The following is a 24,478-nucleotide window of genomic DNA, read 5'->3' as shown; positions in this document are numbered from 1 at the left end:
TTTTGGCCCACTCCTCCATACAGACCTTCTCCAGATCCTTCAGGTTTCTGGGCTGTCGCTGGGCAATACGGACTTTCAGCTCCCTCCAAAGATTTTCTATTGGGTTCAGGTCTGGAGAATGGCTAGGCTACTCCAGGACCTTGAGATGCTTCTTACGGAGCCACTCCTTAGTTGCCCTGTCTGTGTGTTTCGGGTCGTTGTCATGCTGGAAGACGCAGCCACGACCCATCTTCAATGCTCTTACTGAGGGAAGGAGGTTGTTAGCCAAGATCTCGCGATACATGGCCCCATCCATCCTCCCCTCAATACGGTGCAGTCGTACTGTCCCCTTTGCAGAAAAGCATCCCCAAAGAATGATGTTTCCACCTCCATGCTTCAAGGTTGGGATGGTGTTCTTGGGGTTGTACTCATCCATCCTATTCCTCCAAACACGGCGAATGGGGTTTAGACCAAAAAGCTCTATTTTTGTCTCATCAGACCACATGACCTTCTCCCATTCCTCCTCTGGATCATCCAGATGGTCATTGGCAAACTTCAGATGGCCTGGACATGCGTTGGCTTGAGCAGGGAGACCTTGCGTGTGCTGCAGGATTTTAATCCATGACAGCGTAGTGTGTTACTAATGGTTTTCTTTGAGACTGTGGTCCCAGCTTTCTTCAGGTCATTGACCAGGTCCTGCCGTGTAGTTCTGGGCTGATCCCTCACCTTCCTCATGATCATTGATGCCCCACGAGGTGAGATCTTGCATGGAGCCCGAGACCGAGGGTGATTGACCGTCATCTTGAACTTCTTCCATTTTCTAATAATTGCGCCAACAGTTTTTACCTTCTCACCAAGCTGCTTGACTATTGTCCTGTAGCCCATCCCAGCCTTGTGCAGGTCTACAATTTTATCCCTGATGTCCTTACACAGCTCTCTGGTCTTGGCCATTGTGGAGAGGTTGGAGTCTGTTTGATTGAGTGTGTGGACAGGTGTCTTTTATACAGGTAACGAGTTCAAACAGGTGCAGTTAATACAGGTAATGAGTGGAGAACAGGAGGGCTTCTTAAAGAAAAACTAACAGGTCTGTGAGAGGGGCGGCAGTGTAGCCTAGTGGTTAGAGCATTGGACTAGTAACCGAAAGGTTGCAAGTTCAAATCCCCGAGCTGACAAGGTACAAAATCTGTCGTTCTGCCCTTGAACAGGCAGTTAACCCACTGTTCCTAGGCCGTCATTGAAAATAAGAATTTGTTCTTAACTGACTTGCCTAGTAAAATAAAAGTTTAAAAAAAGAGCCGGAATTCTTACTGGTTGGTAGGTGATCAAATACTTATGTCATGCAATAAAATGCTAATTAATTACTTAAAAATCATACAATGTGATTTTATAGATTTTTGTTTTAGATTCCGTCTCTCACAGTTGAAGTGTACCTATGATAAAAATTACAGACCTCTACATGCTTTGTAAGTAGGAAAACCTGCAAAATCGGCAGTAAAAAATCCCCACTGTATATCTGTGTTTTCTGTTTGTCTGTTACCAGTTCCTCTTGTATTGTCAGGTCATACCAGCATTTCCCGTTATTTCTTGTTCTCAAGTTTTTGTTTCTAGTCTTCCTGGTTCTGACCTTTCTGCTTGTCCTGATCCTGCCTGACTCTGAACTGGTTTACAAACCTCTGCCCGCCCTCGATCTGCCATTTGCCTGCCTCCGATGTTTTAATAAATGATCTGCGAATCGTACTAGCCGCCTCCTGTGTCTGCATCTGGGTCTTATCCTGAGTCGTGACAATGCGTTTGGGTGTTTTGAATGAACCATCACCTTAGAAAGCGCTGTCCATTTCGTTGTGTTTGGCTTTTAAACAACATCAACAAAGACCACGTTTTACACTCAGTTTCAATCTGCTGTTGAACTTCTTTCTTCAAATTGATCATCACAGTGAGGTGAATTTTAAAACCATGATGGTTTTTTAAAACCTGAATGGCACAAATACACAATTCCTGTCTCAATAGTCTCAAGGCTTCTTCTTTAACCCGTCTCCTCCCCTTCATCTACACTGATTGAAGTGGATATAACAAGTGACATCAATAAGGGAGCATAGCTTTCACCTGTATTTGTAACACCCTCAATATCATCAGCTTAACATGTGTATGTGACAAATAGAATTTTGATTTGTACTTAATGTTTTTTAAACTCAGTGTATGTGTATTGAAATGCGAAGCGACTATGTATTTTATGTGTTCATGGGGGGGGGGGGGGGGGTATGTATCAGGTAGGGTGGTTGTGTTTTTGTTTTTTGTGTTGTTTCTGTTTAATTGAGTTTTCATTTTGCTTTGTTGTTTAAACTTATATTTAAAAAATGTATATATATTAAAAGAACAACAAAGAAACTGTAAGCAACATAACTGTAAAGAACGAAGAATAGAATATTTGATTTCAACAGAGAGTTGGGAGAAAAGTTTGTGTGTTGAAGAAATCCCTCTTTCATCTTGTTGTGATGCCATTGTCAGCTCCTCCACACTACCAGGCCTTTCACTACGCTTCAGTTTCCATGGTGATAACAGTACAGGACTATAAATCTTACTCTGAGGCTGCAGAAAATTGTATGTGTGACAGGGGATGAGGGTTAGATGGGCTTCTAACATTCTCTTAAATGATCCTCAGGTTCTGGACACAGATGAACTGAGCTTCACCTAAAAATATTGAGAAAGGATGATAGTTATTTAGGAGAAAACTGCCATAAATTGCTATGTAAAACATGCTACTGGTTCACATTGTAGGGTTTCATTCATTCTGTCATCATCTCTTTCTCTGTTATTTCATATAGAATATATTTTGCAGCAGAGACCACGTGTGAAAATGAACCACTCAGTCAGATCAGATTTGGTTGATCCTGAGGCAACTTATTTGTGCTTGTTTCTTGGAGCAAGAGCAGGAGGCCAAACAACTGTGTAAGTGCTATGAGACAGGCCCTGGACTTGAGCACACTCTTTCAATATTGATGTGGCTGAAAATGTGAGCAGACAGGAGATGAGGCAGCCAGCTGTTGGCCTGATAAAATGTTACCATAGAAGAATGGTCTGACACTGATATAAGGAGGCTCCCACTGACAACAGGCTACATCAGCAGTGACGGCTGTTGAAATGAGTTACCAGCCAGGATACTGTGGAAGCTCACTTTAAGCAGTATAAGGACAACACCCAGATAACAAGCTACAAACCAGTAATAACACTGTTCTCAGAAACAGAACAAAGTTTTGACGTTTTTGTCTGTTTGAAGAACTGTGGTTTCAGTGTTGCTTCAAACTTCTGACAAATCAGTATTCTGGCATGAATACTATGCTAGATGAAGGCACAGCCAGCAGGTTGTCAACAGGTAGATAGATCATCACACAGCTCAGTGTTGGTGCATTGCTGATCTCTCATATAACTGAATCTATCCCCACAGGCCTGCCATTATACAAATCTGATGTGAAGATGTGGGCCTTTCCCCTTAGCCTGGTCTCATAGACATAACATAGTAAAAGTAAAAGCCATCAGTAAATCAGATGACAAAGGGAGGAGAGTAATAGAGAAGAGAAGGGAACAGATAGGGCTTTATAGCTAGAACCTGGCAATCATCTTCAAAGAGATCCCTTTGAACATGCTGATTCAGGACCTGTGTATTATGGTGTGTCAATACTTGTGAGGCTCAGGCTGCTGACTGGCGTTTGCATGAAACACGGCTCTACAGCTGTTCTTTCAGCCATGCAGGATTGGGGGCACTAAATGTAATTGATTACAAGGTTGAATGGATCCATTTTTGCCACAGTTTGATTATCCAACAGGGCTTTCAGAAATAAATAACACAAGCAGATTAGGGATTGACCATTAATCTCCTCTCCTCAAATCAACATTTTCTCTATCACACCCACACACACAGAAGCCCCCATCATTATCCTAGCCTATATAGACAAAGAAATATCACAACATTATACTGACATTTCAAAAAGGTTAGGAATACCTATCCCTGACTGGCATAGTTACTGGTTGTTAGTGTTGTGTACATACTCTAGCGAGGCAGAAAGGATTTGAATGGGTCTATTGAAGAGAACACTACAATTGAAAATGTGATAAGGACTGAAGATCCATTTCATCATAGCTAAGCGACCCCCCCCTCCAAACGACCCCCCCCACCCCCCCACCCACCCCCACACACACACACACACACACATTAGTATTCTGATGCAGCCATCCCCAAGCAGTAGCCGGTACCAGACACTTAATTTGTCATTTATTGCTGCATGACAAATGAAGTAATTGAACTTCTTGCCCACGGAACATCTCTGCCAGCCTGGTGAACTTTTTCCTCATTGTGGCTGAGACAGTGATGAGACGACCTCTGTGAAAAATCTGACCCCCGTTGAGGACAAATTTACAATATCATCAAAATAACCATGCCAATGCAATACAAGTAAATTCAAGCGAATGAAATTGAGCCAAAACAACTAAAAGATTCCTAAACAACACATTGCTGGTTTGTATTCCTTGCAGTCTTGTTTGAGAGCAACAGTGACATGGGGATCCAAGTATCAAATATCAGTGCAAGTGCACATTTTGAAGTGCAAGTACAAAAACGAGAAAAAACTAATTTAGCATCAGGACACCTTTCTTACCCTTTTATGTCAGGCTCTCTGAAACACAATCGAATATCAAAAAGCACAATGTATGTTCAGCTTTCAGCCAATTTGAACACGCTGCTTGTCTCACACATAGTATTTATGAGCCACGGTGTAAGCCATGAACTTAACATCTCCCCAGAGCCAGCTACTAGCCCCCGTTTGTAGATCGGCACTCTGGGTCCTGTCTGCTGATTCACAAGGAGAGCGAGAGCAAGAGAGGGAGGAAGGTTAAAGAGAGAGAGAGAGGGGGAGAGAGAGAGGGGGAGGGAGGGAGCTATAACTCAGTCTCTCCTGAGGAAGTTACAGTCGTACCCAGGCAGGTGGTCAATTTTAAGGCTAGTCTCAACTCAGTCAGCTGGTTTCATTAGGTGCCAGTGTCTAGGCCAGCCATTAAATCTTGACACTACCTCCAATATTTAGCTCCCAATCTTTCCTTCATACTATGTACTGTAGGTTTCAGATTTAGTAGCTCAGAATTCTGTATTGGGTATATAATGGGTGCTAGCTGATGTGTATTCAGTAATGCATACTCATAATTATGTAATAACAGAACAGGCCTACAACATTCTGTGAGAACTTGCGCTTTATCAACTTAAGTTTAGATGGTTTAATTCAACTGTAGACAACCTCACCTCTCCCACTTCAGTTTGCTTTGATCAAAATAACTGAGAATGAGGTTGCCATGAGCACCTGTCTGAGTGTGATGAAATCAATTGAACCTACGAGGGCAGCATACCCAAAAAGTCAAAAGTCCCTCCATGAATCAGCCTCATGGTATCTGACAGCATTTTGAGTGACATCTTGTGTCTCGCTTCTCCCAAAGCAATTCTGTGTAAGCTTCAAGGCTACACCCTGTCTCATGAGCCATTACCCAACCTCTCGCCGTGGGCACTACTAATTTGGCATGTCCAGACAACCTTGACATCAATCACTGGAGAACGACCAATTAGCCTTTTAGCCTTGGCTCTCACAGGGCCCCATTACGTCTCTGTGGTGGCACACTCTGCCAATCTGCAACAATACATTTCAATCAAATAGTTTTTACGAATATCAAAACAATTTATCTTCAAGAATTGACCTTCAACTGTGAATGAAACCAGACTCAATGTCAAGATGACTCAATAAAGACTTTGGTATAGGCAGAGCCTTGATTCCATGGACAACCATAAATATATATATATATATATATATATATATATATATATATATATATATATATATATATATATATAAAAACATGTTAAATTCAGTTCAATCTCTAACCAATTTCATTTAGTTATGAAAGAGCCTTTGTTTGTTCTATTTCACACACGCGCTAATGCATGCATGCACGCACACATACACAAACCAGCTTGTCTCTCACTCATCTCATTCTTGATCATTAGTACACAGATGGTCGCACTGTATTTCATTATGTCTGTTTATTTGGGTGCAAATGTATTTATTTTAACAACTTAACTTCTTCCTTAACTCTCATGTTAACTCTCACTGGATAGTCTACCAGTCTCTTGCTAACCATGCCCTCCATACTTCCTGGATGCTGGTCTTCAATCCCCCAGAAAGAGATAGGGATTGACTGAGATCCAGAAGAATTGCCAGAAACAGGGCAGTTCAATAATGTCCAACACGCATACGGAGAGAGATCGATACAAAATTCTGATCTCCAATTGATTAAATGCATCTGTTCTCTGCTCCAAGGATAATCTCACCCGCTGATTTATTTGTGCAGGGAATGTTTTACAGAAGATGCAATATTGATCTCTCTCCCTTTCCTCCCTATCCACCTCCTTCCATTCTCACAGTGGCTGGAGGACAGGCAGTCCAGTTCTGATCTTTTATTCACTAATATGTCTTCTGACCAATCAGCTCTGAATAATATCTGATGTGAAAAGATCTGATGTGACTGGTCAAAAGACCAATTAGTGGAAAAACGATCAGAATTGGTCAGCCCTTGTGTCATTACAAAATGTAATGTCACAGCAAAACTAAATGGAGCACATGACAACGGCATGGATGGAGCGCAGAAGAGCATTAAAAGTCACATGAGGTCCCTGAGCTCCACAAAAAGCTGAAGATGTCAGCACCACTGATGTACAAAACCTTATCAAAGTAAATTATAATGAAAATGAGTGACAACAGGTTTACTGGTACACATAATTAAAGTTCTGGATCTGATTCTGATTCTTCCTTACAAAAAGAGTTGGAAATATAACATTTTCCATTGCCAAAAATGATGTATATTGATGTACTATAGGCTGTAAGAAGCTGTGACTGTGAGGTTAAATGAGGTAAAAATGCTTGTCATTGTAAATTAGAATTTGTTCTTAACTGACTTGCCTGGTTAAATTAACAATGTGTCCATCATTATCAGTCAAATAGATTTCCTTTCAAGAAAAGTAATCAGTATCTAGGACTGGGTCATGACATCTCCATTCAGATTAAAAGATTCATCTGAATAATGGTATCATGCACTAGTAATTGAGTACTGTTGAGGAATATTCGGAGGATGCTGTCTACCTGTGTCTGATTCAGCCATACTCTAACCACATTTCTTTAAATCGAATCAACGTCTACAATACAGAAACACTTTCCTTGATTTCAAAGTGATACTTGAGATCGAAAAAGACCAGCGGAGGCAAAGAGGACAGAGAAATTCTGGGTTTTTCTCTGTCATTAAATCTCCCTCCGTACTGAATTACTCCCCAATCCTTGAGATAGCATCTTGAAAACATGAACTGCCAACGTTTACATTACAAAGCCAGAGGGAGGGCAAAAGTAGAATGTGGAGACAAGAAAGTAGGGCTATTGGGACTTGAAATGTTTCCACCTGGAAATGGAATGTGCCCAACATGTCATTAAAATCTTAATTGTCTCATATTAATAGGACATATCTCCTGTGTTTATACTCACTCTGCATAGTGATGTTTGGCATATAAGATATCCTATTACATTTCCAGCCGCTCTGGCTGCCCCTTGAGGAGAGATGACAAGGGATAACAGAGATGAGGAAAAACCTCTGCTCTTTTCATCTGCAGGGCTATTAGTTATTCTAGCCAGCAGAACCCCTAACTAAGTCCTCCATTTAGTGTTCCCATACCACATTCTCATATGAAAGCTAGATAGTGAGGACGTCCTCCAGACTAGAAGCTATTCTGCACCTGTGCACTTAATAATGGATGACATTACTTTTAACATTCCAGAGGTGGCACCAGAGGTCCCAGAGTGGTGGGGCAAATAGAATTCTCTGGTAATCTAACCAGGTAAAACTCTAGACTAGGGCTGTGGCGGTCATGACATTTTGTCAGCCGGTTATTGTCATTCAAAAGACTGCCGATCTCAAGGTATATGACCGCTAATGAACATAAACAAGTTTAGCATCTCCACACCTCCATGCATAGGCCTAGAAGCTGCATAGCCTACAAGCCGCTGATGCGTGCCTTTGGAACATCTACATTTAGAAAAGTCTAAGAAATCAGTTTACTATACACCATCACAATAAATCTATCATTTATTTTAGTCAGGTCTAAAGAAACATTATGATATGAAGAAGAAAAGAATTCAGAAGAGAAGATGAATTGGCCTACTGCATGTTATCTGGCTATGCTCCATGCCATAGGTTGTAGGCTTGTTAAATGATCAGACAAGATACGCTTATAAGGTGGTGCCAGTATTTTATATTATATGATTTTATAGTAAAAATAATATAATTGAACTTAGCTGAATAAAAAATAATAATAATAATAACTTCCATTCCGGAGTGAGTGTGCATATGAAGTGGCTATGTTGAGCGTAAAGCGATAATTTGAAACAGGTCCTATATATGCTAGATTTAGAGTTATTTGGCAACTTTAGTTGTGAATAATACAAACCTTAGAATGTCTTAGAAATCAAACCATATATGGGCGGCATGGTGCGACTATAGGCTATTGATGATTTCAGAATGTAGCAAAAAAAACTTGAGCTCTGATCATTGCCTCAGACTGCACAGCTGTTCTCTCATTAAGTGATCATATTTTCCCAATTTAATCTGTCTTTACTAATATGTAAAATGAGTTTAAATTTAGAATGGCCCGTTATCAAACAGGGACAGGGTAAAAAAGACATGTCATCCGTATGCACTCGAATAGCGAATGGAGGTTACAAGCTTTCCCTTCGGTCTGTTTTTCAATGATGCCCTGTAGGCTACTTTGTTTTGAAAGTGGAGCTGTGCTTAATACTAGCAGCTGAAAAATAAATATAAGAACACTTAGTTCAGTCCATGCATCAACCACTGTTTGAGGAGGATGCTCTCACTGCGCATCAGATGATATTCAACCCAAACTCTGCATGTCATGGGCTCTACAACCCTGTTCTTGCAGCTAACCAGTGCTTAATTTGGGAAACCAAGTGAAATCTGTTCCAGGAACATCGATAGCAACATGTTTTTCGCAATGAAACATAGAACTGTAGACAGCCCCTCTGAGCGCTCGAGTAAGGAATGAAGGAGACAGAGGAGATGGATGGTGAAATATTCTGTGTAGCTAATTAATTATGAAAATATAAAAATTCCCTATTACTAGGCTATCAAAATCAAATACACATTTCCTATAATTGTAGGCTAACTGTGAGCCGGCCAGCACAATCCATGAACCAACAGCATCATCTAGGGCTATATGTTCTCTCCCAGACTTGTGGAAATACACTGCTCAAAAAAATAAAGGGAACACTTAAACAACACAATGTAACTCCAAGTCAATCACACTTCTGTGAAATCAAACTGTCCACTTAGGAAGCAACACTGATTGACAATACATTTCACATGCTGTTGTGCAAATGGAATAGACAACAGGTGGAAATTATAAGCAATTAGCAAGACATCCCCCAATAAAGGAGTGGTTCTGCAGGTGGTGACCACAGACCACTTCTCAGTTCCTATGCTTCCTGGCTGATGTTTTGGTCACTTTTGAATGCTGGCGGTGCTTTCACTCTAGTGGTAGCATGAGACGGAGTCTACAACCCACACAAGTGGCTCAGGTAGTGCAGCTCATCCAGGATGGCACATCAATGCGAGCTGTGGCAAGAAGGTTTGCTGTGTCTGTCAGCGTAGTGTCCAGAGCATGGAGGCACTACCAGGAGACAGGCCAGTACATCAGTAAACGTGAAGGAGGCCGTAGGAGGGCAACAACCCAGCAGCAGGACCGCTACCTCCGCCTTTGTGCAAGGAGGAGCACTGCCAGAGCCTTGCAAAATGACCTCCAGCAGGCCACAAATGTGCATGTGTCTGCTCAAACGGTCTGAAACAGACTCCATGAGGGTGGTATGAGGGCCCGACGTCCACAGGTGGGGGTTGTGCTTACAGCCCAACACCGTGCAGGACGTTTGGCATTTGCCAGAAAACACCAAGATTGGCAAATTCGCAACTGGCGGCCTGTGCTCTTCACAGATGAAAGCAGGTTCACACTAAGCACATGTGACAGACGTGACAGAGTCTGGAGATGCCGTGGAGAACGTTCTGCTGCCTGCAACATCCTCCAGCATGACCGGTTTGGTGGTGGGTCAGTCATGGCGTGGGTTGGCATTTCTTTGGGGGGCCGCACAGCCCTCCATGCGCTCGCCAGAGGTAGCGTGACTGCCATTAGGTACCGAGATGAGATCCTCAGACCCCTTGTGAGACCATATGCTGGTGCGGTTGGCCCTGGGTTCCTCCTAATGCAAGACAATGCTAGACCTCACGTGGCTGGAGTGTGTCAGCAGTTCCTGCAAGAGGAAGGCATTGATGCTATGGACTGGCCCGCCCGTTCCCCAGACCTGAATCCAATTGAGCACATCTGGGACATCATGTCTCGCTTCATCCACCAACGCCACGTTGCACCACAGACTGTCCAGGAGTTGGCAGATGCTTTAGTCCAGGTCTGGGAGGAGATCCCTCAGGAGACCATCCGCCACCTCATCAGGAGCATGCCCAGGCGTTGAAGGGAGGTCATACAGGCACGTGGAAGCCACACACACTACTGAGCCTCATTTTGACTTGTTTTAAGGACATTACATCAAAGTTGGATCAGACTGTAGTGTGGTTTTCCACTTTAATTTTGAGTGTGACTCCAAATCCAGACCTCCATGGGTTGATACATTTGATTTCCATTGATCATTTTTGTGTGATTTTGTTGTCAGCACATTCAACTATGTAAAGAAAACAATTATTTTATTCAGTGGGGTTTTCAAGCATGGGCTCATAAGCCTATGCATAAGATCTAATATGCCAATGAGTGTTTTGAATTAATCATCACCTTAGAATGCGCTGTCCATTTCGTTGTGTTAGGCTTTGAAATAACATCCACAGCAACCATGTTTTACACTTAGTTTCAACATGTAGTTGAACTTCATCACAGTCAGGTGCGTTTTAAAATCACAATACTGTTTTGATGATAAGTGTTTGGTGTGATTTTTGATTGTATTTGCATGTCAGAGTGGTTAAGGGACAATAGAGCCATGAGTAACAGATCATGAGGACCTGATGTAGGAACAATATATAGCCCTGAGACCAGGCCATTAGGACCTGATGGAGGAACAATAGAGCCCTGAGTACCAGGCCATTAAGACATGATGGAGGGACAATAGAGCCCTGAGTACCAGGCCTTTAGTACCTGATGGAGGGGAAATAGAGCCCTCAGTACCAGGCCATTAAGACCTGATAGAGGGACAATAGAGCCCTGAGTACCAGGCCATTAGAACCTGTTGGAGGGACAATAGAGCCCTGAGTACCAGGCCATTAGAACCTGATGGAGGGACAATAGAGCTCTGAGTACTAGACCATTAGAACCTGATGGAGGGACAATAGAGCCCTGAGTACCAGGCCATTAGTGACCTGACTATCATTAGTGATTTGGGTACTACCAAAGCATGTACCAGGCCATTAGTGAGTACCAGGCCATTAGTGACCTGACTATCATTAGTGATTTGGGTACTACCAAAGCATGTACCAGGCCATTAGTGAGTACCAGGCCATTAGTGACCTGACTATCATTAGTGATTTGGGTACTACCAAAGCATGACCAGACTTCACTGCAGTCATGACTTATGACTGCGGGTGTGGCGGTAACACGGTCACCGCAACAGCCCTACTCTGGATCCAGTAGGGTATGACAGTGATTAATCAGTTGTAAAAAAAAGTTATATATGGGCTAGGATAGGACCAGAGTTTTTCTAATCAGGTCATATGGTTTTAAAAAACTCCTGGAAAAACTCCTGGCCCTGGGGAGGATGAAAACCCTGTCAAACTGCAGTAACCTAGTAATTATACTAACAGGTGGGTTTTCTATACACAGACAAAGAGACAACAACTACAATTGGGCAAAAGAACTCACAGGGTTGAGCTTGCTTTATGCAGGTTTGCATCATTTAGGCCAGGGATGGGCAACTTTGATGGGGGTGGGGGCCACAAAGAAATGTGCGCTCATCACGAGGGGCCACATTTACCAGTAGAAATACTTCTTTCCTTTATATTTTCTTTTTTTATAAAGGAAATCATACTTTCTCATCTTCTGGTTGCTAGAGTTCAATTAGTTTGATATTTACGGAAGTGACCCAGTCATTCGTTCTTTATGTTCCATTGCAATGCTCACCGGCAACGTTCTTATCCTTCGCTAGCTAACCATCTAGCTACGGCTAACCCAGTAACAGTCACATTTTTAATGCTTTCGCATCAATATTTTTTATTCAAATAAATCAAAAGTGGTGGGGCACTGCTAGCCTTTTAATTACCAGACTGATTACTGCTGTAGTGAAACAGAATCAGAGGGAGTCAGAGGTGCAGACTCAAGTGGCAATCCCTGGGCAACGCATGCCCTGTTGATAACAATCTACCAGTCTGTTAAAAGCCAACAAGCAGCAGGACAGGAAAAGACTGATACATGGCATCAGATAAATAAAGGGCAAAGGTAAAAGTGCCTAATTAAGAATGGGCAAATGATTTAGTCTTCTGTCCGACTTCCTCTCTCAATCCCTTAGCGTCTACACTCTTAGAAAAAGGGGTTCTTCAGCTGTCCCCACAGGAGAACTGTTTTTGGTTCCAGGTAGAATCATTTTGGGTTACATGTAGAACCCTCTGTGGAAAGGGTTCTACGTGGAACCCAAAATGGATCTAGTTGGAACCAAAAGGGTTCTACCTGGAACCAAAAAGGGTTCTTCAAAAGGTTCTCCTATGGGGTCAGCCGAAGAACCCTTTTAGGTTCTAGATAGCACATTTTTTTCTAAGAGTGTAGCTGTGGTCCCGACAAATGGTTATGTAAAAAGAAAAGCAACTTTGCAGCATGCATTTCCATCTTCAGTAGTCAAAATATGTATGCCATGGCTTTAGTTTTGATAAGTATTATTGCACAGTATACTGTAATACTGTCGCTGTAAAGGCACATGAGCAAAATAGACTGGGTTAATCTGATTAGATGCCTTGTAATTCAGGGGGCCAGAGGGACATAATATCACATAGTTTACATTATTGCTATGCTCAATTTGTAAGGCTTCACAGTAAGTGATTTGCTGGGGCTCCCTATGTCAGAAAAAGAATAATCTGGTGGTGCAATTTAATAAATCAATGAACTGATGACAATAAATCTGATGACTCTTTTATCAAATGAGGCTTTGAGAGAAATCATAGGAAATACAGATGTTTGGCTACAATAGTGGTAATATGTTGAAGGGTAGAAGTAGTATTGGGAATACATTTGAAGTCCATGAACCTTCTTTCCACTTTACATCTCCTCACTAACCTTCCCTCCCCTCCCCCTCTACCTCTACAGTATACATTCCTCTATGACTCAGTTCTAAATCACTCAGTGTAGCTCACTACACATTGTATACAACGCACACTGACGGCCTCTTGCTTAGTCTCAGATCTCCAATGAAGACTTCCAATTTACTGTAATAAAATCAAGGTCCATCTTACTGTAAGAAAACAGCCTGACTGCCTTCTTACAACATCAAGGGCCTCTGTGATGGCTTACGGCCTGGCTTTGCTCCTCTTTGTCTAGAACCAGAAACATCTAGTGACAGAGGCATAGCGAGAGACCAAGGGAGAGAGACAGGGCCAGGTTTGAGATGGCAATGTAGATAGAACTTATCTTAAAAGAAACAGACTGTTTTGCACTGAGGATCTTATGTACTTGATAATGCAATACCTTAAACTGAGTTTTATTTTCATGTAATGCCCCAGCCATTACACCCGAGAGGTGTTAAAGATATAGCCTCTGTCTATTTATTATTACATTTTAAGTCCATTAATCGATTTATCACTATCAAGAAAGTAAGAGAGAGAGAGTCCAAATAAGACAATAATGACATTCAGTTCACACTATCACATACAAATGAGAAAAGGACAGTGGGAGAATACTAACATTCTTTGAATGCAATGTATAAAAACAAACAATGGAGTCACCAATCAAGTGAATCAAGTATTTACCACAAACAAAGCCGTTGGCAAGGTAGCAAATACACACATGATAGGAAAAGAATCACTGCATAGTGACTTGATCTGGCACGTCTCACTTTTTTGATGAAGTCATTCTATTTTGCCTATAGTGCACTGTAAGACAAGAATGCAAATGGGAGTGCAAGAAAACTTGAACTTGAGCTTCACTCTCTAACTCTCAATCAATTCATGATGGTTCTTTTTTTAACAGAGAGGTAAACTGTACTTTAAATGGGTTTATCTGAACCACCCTGGCATGCAGACTCAAGTCACCGTGCACTGACTCATATTTCCTATCCAACAAACAGACACAGAAAGAGGATAAAAAAAAATTGAACATTTTTTTATCCCCAAAATCACTGAGAAATTTACCTCTCGTGCCTCGCAGTGGAAATGGATTTTAGGAGGGTGACGCATCATACCTCACATTCTCTGGATCCTGAGATTGTGTATGTGTAGGGTCCAGTCCCATTAACGAGCACCTCCATAGTTTCAGAGTTTGCAGGTTTGTAGTCCACATAATACTCTTGCAGAGGCAAGCTGAGGGTGCGTTCTGTTTCCTGCACCTTTTTCTGCTGCATTTTGACCATGGAGCGCTGCTGGAGTTGCTTAATGCTGCTGGGATAGCGCTTCCAGGACACATAAATAACCAGGAGAATTATAGTCACCGACAGGAAAAGTGCCACACAGCCAGCAATAATCTTATGGAAGGATACAAACTCAAAATCCTGCTCTGGGGTGGTAGGGGAAGCTCCAGAAGGGGAGGGGATGGCCGTACCACTGCGGGTCAACTCCTCATCAACCCTGGACAAAGTGGGAAGGGGCAGGAGCTCAGACTGAGATGGGGTGTTGAGGGAGGCTGTGGTTGAGACAAAAGGGGTGGTGGGAGTGACCTTACAGATACTAAATGTTTCTACTGCATCAATCACTTTTTCTCCCTGGGCCTCCTTAGGCCCAGCACAAATCATAATGGTCTCCTTGTTCCCCTTGAAGTTTTTCAGCCAGGCCACTAAGGGGCAGATGCTGGGGCTACAGTACCACACATTACCAGCTAGGCTGATGGTGGTCAGGGAGATCCAGGCATCCACTGTCTCCTGGGACATGTTGCTAAGCTTGTTGGAGTCCAAGTTCAGGGTCTGTAGGTTGGGGAGACATTGATACGTACTGGAATCCACTATTTGCAGTTCGTTTCCAGAAAGGTCCAGCTTTTGCAAGGACGTCCATGTCCAGGTTAGACCCTGACTTATTGACTTAATTCGGTTCCATTGCAAATAGAGTGCCCGCAGGTTGGTGAGGCGGGGAAAGTGAGAGAAGTTGATCTTGGAGAACTGGTTGTGTTCCAAATGAAGTTCGATCAGCTTAAGAAGCCCAGCAAAGGCATTTCGAGTGAGGCTTCTCAATCGATTATAGCCAAGATCGAGAAACTCCAAATTCCGCAAATCCTGAAAAACCCGCATTGGGACAGTTTTCAGAGAATTGGACCGCAAGTGGAGACTAAGCAACTTCCGCAAGCCCAGAAATTGACTGGGCTGGAGGGCTTGCAGCTTGTTGTAAGAGAGGTCAAGATTGCGTAAGTTAGGGACAGTATGGAAAGTGTTGTTTTGTAGCTGTGTGATCTTGTTAGAGCTGAGGATCAACTCTTTCAGCCTCCGTACCCCATGAAAGGCTTGGCTGTCCACTGAGTTAATGTAGTTGTGGTCAAGATAAAGCCAAACAAGCTGACTGAGGCCTGAGAACTGACTAGCGCTGAGATTCACTAAGCTGTTGTAGCGCAAAGAGAGGCCCTGGCATCCCACAGACACATTGTTTGGCATGTCCCGAAAGGCATTGGATTCACAGTATACTATTTTCCCATCACATCTACAGCTTTGAGGACAGGGGCGCTCACGAACACTGATTGGAGACGCTAGCAGCCAGCCCTGCATCAACAATGGGATCATGAGCCATCTATCTCGCATCAGGGATCCTGCAGAAATGGGGGTGGGGGGTGGGTGGGGGGTGGAGATAGGGACACTCAAAAAGTGCATACATTTATGTCAGTAAGCATAATGTAATTCAAAATGAGAGCATGCTGAGAATAAACATTTTGACACTGTGAATGAAGTGGGAGGGGAAATATTATCTACAATACATGTTCAGCAATATTTGCTTAAACCAGCCTTCTCAACTTTTTTAGGAGACCAGCAAGCTGTGGTCCTTCCTGCTTGGAGAATCACTTACATTCAAACTAGCACATAAGATAAATCAGTGTCATCCCAGATGTTTTGACACACACTGAGGTGCCTGTCCACGGTCAGAGGTTGAGAAACACTGATCTGAATTAAAGTACCATACCTATGGGTTGTTTAGGGAAATAGTGGAGAGTGATTGTGGTAGTGTATGGTAAAAACATCTAACCTAAATGCAAGAGCTGCATGCTGCAAGAGATCAGCTGCGAGTGTGCTTTTTTACATTAATTAGAAATTACATCCATCAACATTGAATTCCTGTGGGTGATATTGAGAGTAATGTGAGGTAAAATGAAAGGTGAGTAGTTCAAGAGGGATTGCAACTATAAAGGAATCATGCTCTATAATTATTTTCAATAAACTATTATGATTAAGACAATGGCCAAGCAGGAATATCTGTAAATTCAAAGATAATTGATGGGGATCTGTAATTTCAAAGAATCTATTAGCCAAGCCTCAAGCCACACATTTATTGGGACATAAAACCTGTTGTAAAAGTGGTGACCTTCAGTCTCACATACCATAATACTTTCATTTAAGTAATTGGACGTTTTATGTAATACTATATCATGGGACAATAGGACAGCTCAGTTGTGTATAAATGCAAATAACAAACTGAGACAGAAGAAGACTAAAGAAGAGGCTAGGCAACGTTTCTGGTTAGTAATTAAACAGAATCAAAGCAATTCAAATCAGCCCCTGATTCCTTTGACTTCTTTATTAATTTCGGTCTCTATGTAATGCATTGCATTTTGCTAATGAGAACAGTGTCAAAACGGCATCCCATGAAGGCAGATTGAACACTGTTGAGACCAAAAACATAGGAAACCTGTTGATCAAAGTGAAGACTATTTATTTATATCAAAGCTGTATTATGACTACTTACCATAGCTTGCCCTCCTAAGAAAATGAAATTGCGGTTACAAACTCGAGAAAACCCTTAAAGTTATCAAAGCTATAACTTAATAGCAAGACGTTTCAGATGCAGAAATCCTGTCTGCCTGGTAGGCTAATTTCATAAAGGCCACTATCCTAGCCTACAACGGCGGCACATTCGCATTAGCATACGGCAGATTGATAATAGTGTTCCCTTCATGAGGGTCTGCATGGCATATTATGCTTCTAGGAATTTTTCTGTATTTTGTTCTGGAATTATAGGACTTTCAATTATATTCCAATAGCATAGGAAATACATAACACATGGGTTGTCACAATAGCCTAATGTAATCAATGTCGTGATTCGTTTGTCTTTGAGCAGTTGCCTTGCCTTCCATGAGAGCAATGTAGTTGGGCAAATGGAACACATTTGTATGATGTTCAACATACCCATCATGTTTTCGTGGTGTCGGCTCCTTTTCATAGGTTAGAGCCCTCTGATGCTTGATTCCAAAGCCCGCATGTCGCGCGCAGTCCTCACTTGGTTGGACAAATAGCCTAACCAACACAGATGAACTAGCCCACTCAACGAAGCCAATGCAGCTACTTTGCTCCTTGGCCAAACGGACTGCACTGCAGAGCTACTGCTTTGCTTCAAAGTCTTGTAAGTATGGAGTAGCCGTATATCTCCTTATTTCAGTTGCATACCACGACTCAAAGTATATAAGCAAAGAAAAAGCACTGTAGTCTATTCAACAGATGACGACGGAAAAACCCATTGACCGCATATAGTCTAACATGAAAAAATACACTTTAAAAATAAGTTTATATATTTTATCTGCGGTTTGAATCTAGAACAAGCAACACAATACGCGGATATTCCCAGTGTAAGCGTGTATTCCAGTCAGCAAGCGCCAGTGTATGCGTGAGATTCAACCAAGCGGATTACTGGTTTTTGCCGTGTTTCGCCTTTCTCGCTCTCTAGTCTAGTCGCAACTGGTCCTGATGAGAGAAAATGACTATTCGAGTGCTGGCAAATGCTCGTGCGCTCAGACTGCAAGACAATGATATTCAGGATGCTCTCTCCCGGTCATATCGCGTGCCTCAGTAGTGTTGCCATCGAATGGATGGATAGGCCTACACAAACGAAATGAATTGAAGATTTTTGTATGTTTTTGCACAATTAACTATACGATACTTCTTAGGGATGTAGGCTTAACGATTCACCGAAAGGTTTGCGCATCCGTCCGAGTTTCAAATGTTTAACATCGGCAGAGTGCGTTGGGGACACCAAACCAATCCAAATGTAGCATGCATCGTCAGAAAATGATTGAAACGTTACGAATTGCCAGTTCACAATTTCCTTTGTTGCTCAAATCCCTTTATTTTTACCTTCCGAAAATACCTCTCATATTTTGAGACAACTGGGTCCTCCTCTCCTTCAGTGTAAAACTAAGCATGTCATTATGTTGACAATCATTGATGTACAAGTAATTTTGTATTCCGAACAACCCCAGGCAATATCTGTAGCCAAGTCAAACTGCGCGCAGTGCCAACGAGCACTGACCAATGAGAGGTAGGCCTATTTCTAAACTGGCACATCTGAACCCAAGGCCCCCAAGGCAAGGGGACCCCCATTGATTTTGTTAGCCACTCTCACGCAGATATAATTTTAACATTACATAAATTATGGCAAAATGTGTAGAATTTCAACTACACCGAATGGGAAAATCTTTAGAATTGAATTAAACTGCAATTTTATCTCTCCGACCCCATGGGAAAATTAGTTTAGTAGAATGCCGCTGGAGGGAAAAGCTGCCATTTTTACCAGTTGTGCAATTCTTATAATTTTTTTTGCACTGATCGTAACTTTATTTGTACATAACTCAAAAGAGCTTCTGGACATCAGAACAGCTACCTCAATTTGGAGGAGGACCTACTTCAATGAGTCAGAGGTGAAAGACATATTGATTATCCCGGACCAGGCCCAAATCCCTGACACTCGAAGAAAGAAGGAGACGGCGCTATAGAGGCCAGCGTGAGGGATAACTGTCGAGACTACATCGGAGAGTGGATTAACAGCCTCTACCCTCCATTCTGGTGAACGGGCAATCACTGGAGAATAAACTGGATGAGTGCCATTCGAGACTATCCTATCAACGATTACAATAGGTGTAGACCTACAGTGAAATGCTTACTTACAAGCCCTTAAGCAACAATGCAGTTTTAAGAAGATGGAAAATAGTGTAAAAACAAATAAGAGTCAGTGTGTAGGGGTTAGTCGAGGTAATTGAGGTAGTATGAACATGTAGGTAGAGGTAAAGTGACTATGCATGAATAAAAAACAGAGAGTAGCAGCAGCGTAAAAATGGGGGTGGGGGGGACAATGCAAATAGTCTGTGTAGCCATTTGATCAGCTGTTCAGGAGTCTTATGGCTTAGGGGTAGAAGCTGTTAAGAAGCCTTTTGGACCTCCCTGCTACCGCTTGCCGTGCGGTAGTAGAGAGAACAGTCTATGGCTAGGGTGGCTGGAGTATTTGGCGATTTTTTAGGCCTTCCTCTGACACCACCTGGTATAGAGGTCCTGGATGGCAGGAAGCTTGGCCACGGTGATGTACTGGGCCATACACACTATCCTTTGTAGTGCCTTGCGGTCAGAGGCAGAGCAGTTGCCATACCAGGCAGTGATGCGACCAGTCTGGATGCTCTATATGGAGCAGCTGTAGAACCTTTTTGAGGATCTGAGGACCCATGCCAAATCTTTTCAGTCTCATGAGGCGGAATAGTCATTTTTGTGCCCTCTTCACGACTGTCTTGGTGTGTTTGGACCATGATAGTTTGTTGGTGATGTGGACACCAAGAAACTTAAGCTCTCAACCTGCTCCACTACAGCCCCGTCAATGAGAATGTCAGTGTGCTCGGTCCTCCTTTTCCTGTAGTCCGCAAACATCTCCTTTGTCTTGATCACATTGAGGGAGAGGTTGCTATCCTGACCCCACACTGCCAGGTCTCTGACCTCCTCCCTATAGGCTGTCTCATCGTTGTTGGTGATCAGGCCTACCACTGTTGTGTCAATGGCAAACTTAATGATGGTGTTGGAGTCGTGCTTGGCCATGCAGTCATGGGTGAACAGGGAGTACAGGAGGGGACTGAGCATGCACCCCTGATGGGCCCCCTTGTTGAGGATCAGTGTGGCAGATGTGTTGTTACCTACCCTTACCACCTGGGTGCTGCCTGTCAGGAAGTCCAGGATCCAGTTGCAGAGGGAGTGCAATAGAGATTGCGTCATCTGTGGATCTGTTAGGGCGGTATGTAAATTGGAGTGGGTCTAGGGTTTCTGGGATAATGGTATTGACGTGAGCCATGACCAGCCTTTCAAAGCACTTCATGGCTACAGACGTGAGTGCTACGGGTCGGTAGTCATTTAGGCAGGTTACCTTGGTGTTGTTGGGCACAAGGACTATTGTGGTCTGCTTGAAACATGTTGGTATTACAGACTCAGGGACAGGTTGAAAATGTCAGTGAAGACACTTGCCAGTTGGTTAACACATGCACGGAGTACACGTCCTGGTAATCCATCTGGCCCTGAGGCCTTGTGAATGTTGACTTGTTTAAAGGTCTTACTCACATCGGCATGATGCTCTTGTGCATGCTTCAGTGCTGCTTGCCTTGAAGCGAGCAGAGAAGTTATTTAGTTCGTCTGGTAGGCTCGTGTCACTGAGCAGCTCGTGGCTGTGCTTCCCTTTGTAGTCCGTAATAGTTTGCAAGACCTGCCACCTCTGACGAGCATCGGAGCCGGTGTAGTACGATTCAATCTTAGTCCTGTATTGACGCTTTGCCTGTTTGATGGTTCGTCTGAGGGCATAGCGGGATTTCTTATAAGCATCCAGGTTAGAGTCCCGCTCCTTGAAAGCTGCAGCTCTATCCTTTAGCTCAGCGCGAATGTTGCTTGTAATCCATGGCTTCTGCTTGGAGTATGTACGTATGGTCACAATGGGGACGACATCATCGATACACTTATTAATGAAGCCAGTGACTGATGTGGTGTACTCCTCAATGCCATCAGAGTAACCCCGAAACATATTCCAGTCTGTGCTAGCAAAACTGTCCTCATGATAAACTGTAGATCATACTATTTACCTAGAGAGTTTTCATCTATATTTTTCATAGCTGTCTATTTACCACCACAAACCAATGCTGGCACTAAGCCCGCACTCAACGAGCTGTATAGGGCCATAAGCAAACAAGAAAATGCTTACCCAGAGTTGACTCCCCTAGTGGCTGGTGACTATAATGCAGGAAAACTAAAATCTGTTTTACCAATTTTTTTACCAGCATGTCACCAGTGCAACTAGAGATGATTAAACTCTAGATCAACTTTACTCCACACACAGAGACATATACAAAGCTCCCCCTCGCCCTCAATTTGACAAATCTGACTATAACTCTATCCTTCTGATTCCTGCTTACAAGAAAAAACTCAAACAGGAAGTATCATGTTTAACACTATTATTGAGTCCATGCAACTTACTTTGTGACCTGTTCAGGACATTTTTACTCCTGAACTTAATTAGGCTTGCCATACAAAGGGGTTGAACACTTATTGTCTCAAGACATTTCAGCTTTGAATATTTTATTAATTTGTAAACATTTTGAAAAACATAATTCCTTTTCAGCATTATTGGGTATTGTGTGTATGCCAGTGAGAAAAACATCAACATTTAATCTATTTAGAGTTCAGGCTGTAACACCACAAAATGTGGATTAAGTCAAGGGGTGTGAATACGTTCTGAAGTCACTGTACATAATTTACACACACAAGTCAGCTCTGGGTGGGGAACGACCAATGGGTCGTCCCCAATCCCTGTGGCTCTTGCTTTTATTTCACATCCATGGGCTTATTAACACTAAAGATAACAATTACATTATTAATACTACCTTCTTTTTTTCAAAAACAATGGCAATGTTAGCTATTCTCTCTTGGAATTTGAAAGGTCTAAATTATCCTATTAAAAGTTCCAGCTGTCTTAATATCCCAGCAAGAAACCATATTGATATAGCAATGCTCCAAGAAACACACCTGCTCCAAAATAACTCACATAAAACAGAGAACCATTTGTACAAACTGGGCGCTGTTTCATCAACCCCAAACAAAACTAAAGGCGTAATCATAATGATGTTGGGTAAAGGCTAAGACCAAGAAGGCCGAATCACTTCCCTTAAGTGTATCCACTTAATCCCTTCATTAATGTGTATGGTCAAATTCACATGATTCCAGGTTTTTTGATTGTCTGAAGAGAATATTGTTAGAATTAACTAAATTCCATCTGGTTATTGGGACAGATATCTATGCCATTTTGGACATGCATAATGACCAATTACAATGCTGTTGATAACCCCCCGGAGTCTATGGGATGCCACCAAATGTTTTATAAAAAATAGGTCAGGGGTTATCTTTGTATGCATTTATTTGATTGTTTCTGTACCTGTAACCCCCCCTCTGATAAAAGAAAAATGACAAAACAAAATGAAAAGTTGGTCAACCCAACAACAACAAAAACATGTGACACCAATCAAGCCAATTCAGCCATGATACAACACAGCCCAATCGAAGGATAACATTGGTCCTGTTCCTCTACTTAGACTTTGTATGCATCAACCAATGGTTGCATGCCACATTATCGACTGTGCCGTTGTGCACAAGATTGTGATGTACTGTACTTACTTTTTACCCCTTTTTTGTGATATCCAATTGGTAGTTACAGTCTTGTCCCATTGCTGTAACTCCCTTACGGACTCGGGAGAGGCAAAGCTTGAGAGCCATGCGTCCTCCAAAACACGACCCTGCCAAGACGCACTGCTTCTTGACAAACTGCTCCACTCGGGAGGCCAAAACTTGAAACTTGAATGCAGAAAATATAGGTTGTGTTCCTCTGCTTAACGTTGCTGACACATTCCAGATCGTACAACGCCTGGATGGGTATTTCACTTATCAGCTAACCACATAATATGTTATAGCAATCTGGTGCCCGACGGCACAGTCGATGACATGGCACACAACCATTGGTTGATGCATGCAGGGGATCAAAACCATATATAGGGGAACTGATGACCCAGGATAGATGACACATTGGAGGAATTACCATGAATTGGTGAGGGACGGAGAGGAATGGAGTTCCATCACAATATAATGTCCAAATTCAAATGTACACTTGTAGTATTCAACCACATTTTGAACATCATAATACTTATTTACACAATATACATATTTGTTTCTTTTGGAAACCAGGGTTTAAAAAAGTCTAATTCAGCTCATGTAATCACATCTCATTCTGGGATTGGAGCCCAGAGCAAATGGAAGATTTATACGCGGACAATTAGAAATTAAAACATTGCAATTAGTCATGCTACCAGTGTATGAGTTGGCGCTAAGAATAGCGCAAATGTAAAATCTTTACAATATTTTTCCTCTGATATGAAAACATGCCTTAAAGGAACATTATCAAGACATATTGTAAGAGTGAATATGAACAACAGTATTCAGACAGAATAGACAGAAGACTAGAGAGTAGAAACAGTATAGAAGGATGTTCCTCCCACAAAATATTTTCAAAATCTTTAACAATGAATCCGAGAGATAATTGGCCTGCCTGTCATGCCTGAAAATTGTTGTTGTAATTCAACAAAATTTCACTGTGATGAGGAGATAGAATGCCAAGTCATTCTTTCTTCCTTTCACATCCCTGTAACAATTTCACTCAGCAATTTAGAGCACTGGGTTTCTTTTGTAAAAATATATTTATCTGAAAATAAATTGTCTGGGATTCTTATTTCAGAGATTCAGATATTTTCTGCTGTAATCTTTTTCAGCAAAGTATTACAGTAAGCTGCTGTTGTGTATTTATTATCCCATGTAAAGCCAAATACACACAAAGTTTCAATTACCTCCCTAGTGTAGCCTACGCGTTCCCATTTATGTTGCAGAAAAAATCTTACATGACCCATTTTCCACTCAAGGCTATTTCTGCAAGCATGTGATTTGGCAGTTAAGAGGATGCAAGGCATGCAGAATGATCAAAGTTATATTTGTGTATTTTGGGTTATCTATTTGTGTGCATCATTATTACATATTGTCTCAAGAGTAGCGTTGCAAAACTACTGGTAATCTTCAGTCATTTTTGTAATTTACAGAAACTTTGGTCATTTATACCTGAATAACTTTTTAAAAAATAATGTATTCATATATAGTATAATTTTTGTATGTATCTGAGTCAATATTATCCACAGGTTTATAGTAGA

General features: G+C 42.1%; 1 protein-coding gene across 1 annotated transcript in view; it reads right to left on the bottom strand.

Annotated features, from left to right (window-relative positions):
- Positions 1 to 18,178, bottom strand: part of LOC109895110 (leucine-rich repeat transmembrane neuronal protein 4) — a 32,744-nt gene extending 14,566 nt beyond the window's left edge. Inside the window, exons 1-2 of the mRNA XM_020488757.2 lie at positions 17,631 to 18,178; positions 14,449 to 16,042 (exon numbers count right to left, since the gene is read on the bottom strand). Coding sequence (XP_020344346.1) covers positions 14,493 to 16,042; positions 17,631 to 17,664 — 1,584 coding nt within the window. The 5' untranslated portion in view covers positions 17,665 to 18,178 and the 3' untranslated portion in view covers positions 14,449 to 14,492. The remainder of the gene's footprint in view (positions 1 to 14,448; positions 16,043 to 17,630) is intronic.
- Positions 18,179 to 24,478: the final 6,300 nt, after the last annotated feature.

Source organism: Oncorhynchus kisutch, linkage group LG8, assembly GCF_002021735.2.
Source record: "Oncorhynchus kisutch isolate 150728-3 linkage group LG8, Okis_V2, whole genome shotgun sequence".
Classification (NCBI taxonomy): Eukaryota; Metazoa; Chordata; class Actinopteri; order Salmoniformes; family Salmonidae; genus Oncorhynchus; species Oncorhynchus kisutch.
Note: the sequence above shows the minus strand (reverse complement) of the source record. Positions and strands in the feature narration are given on the sequence as shown.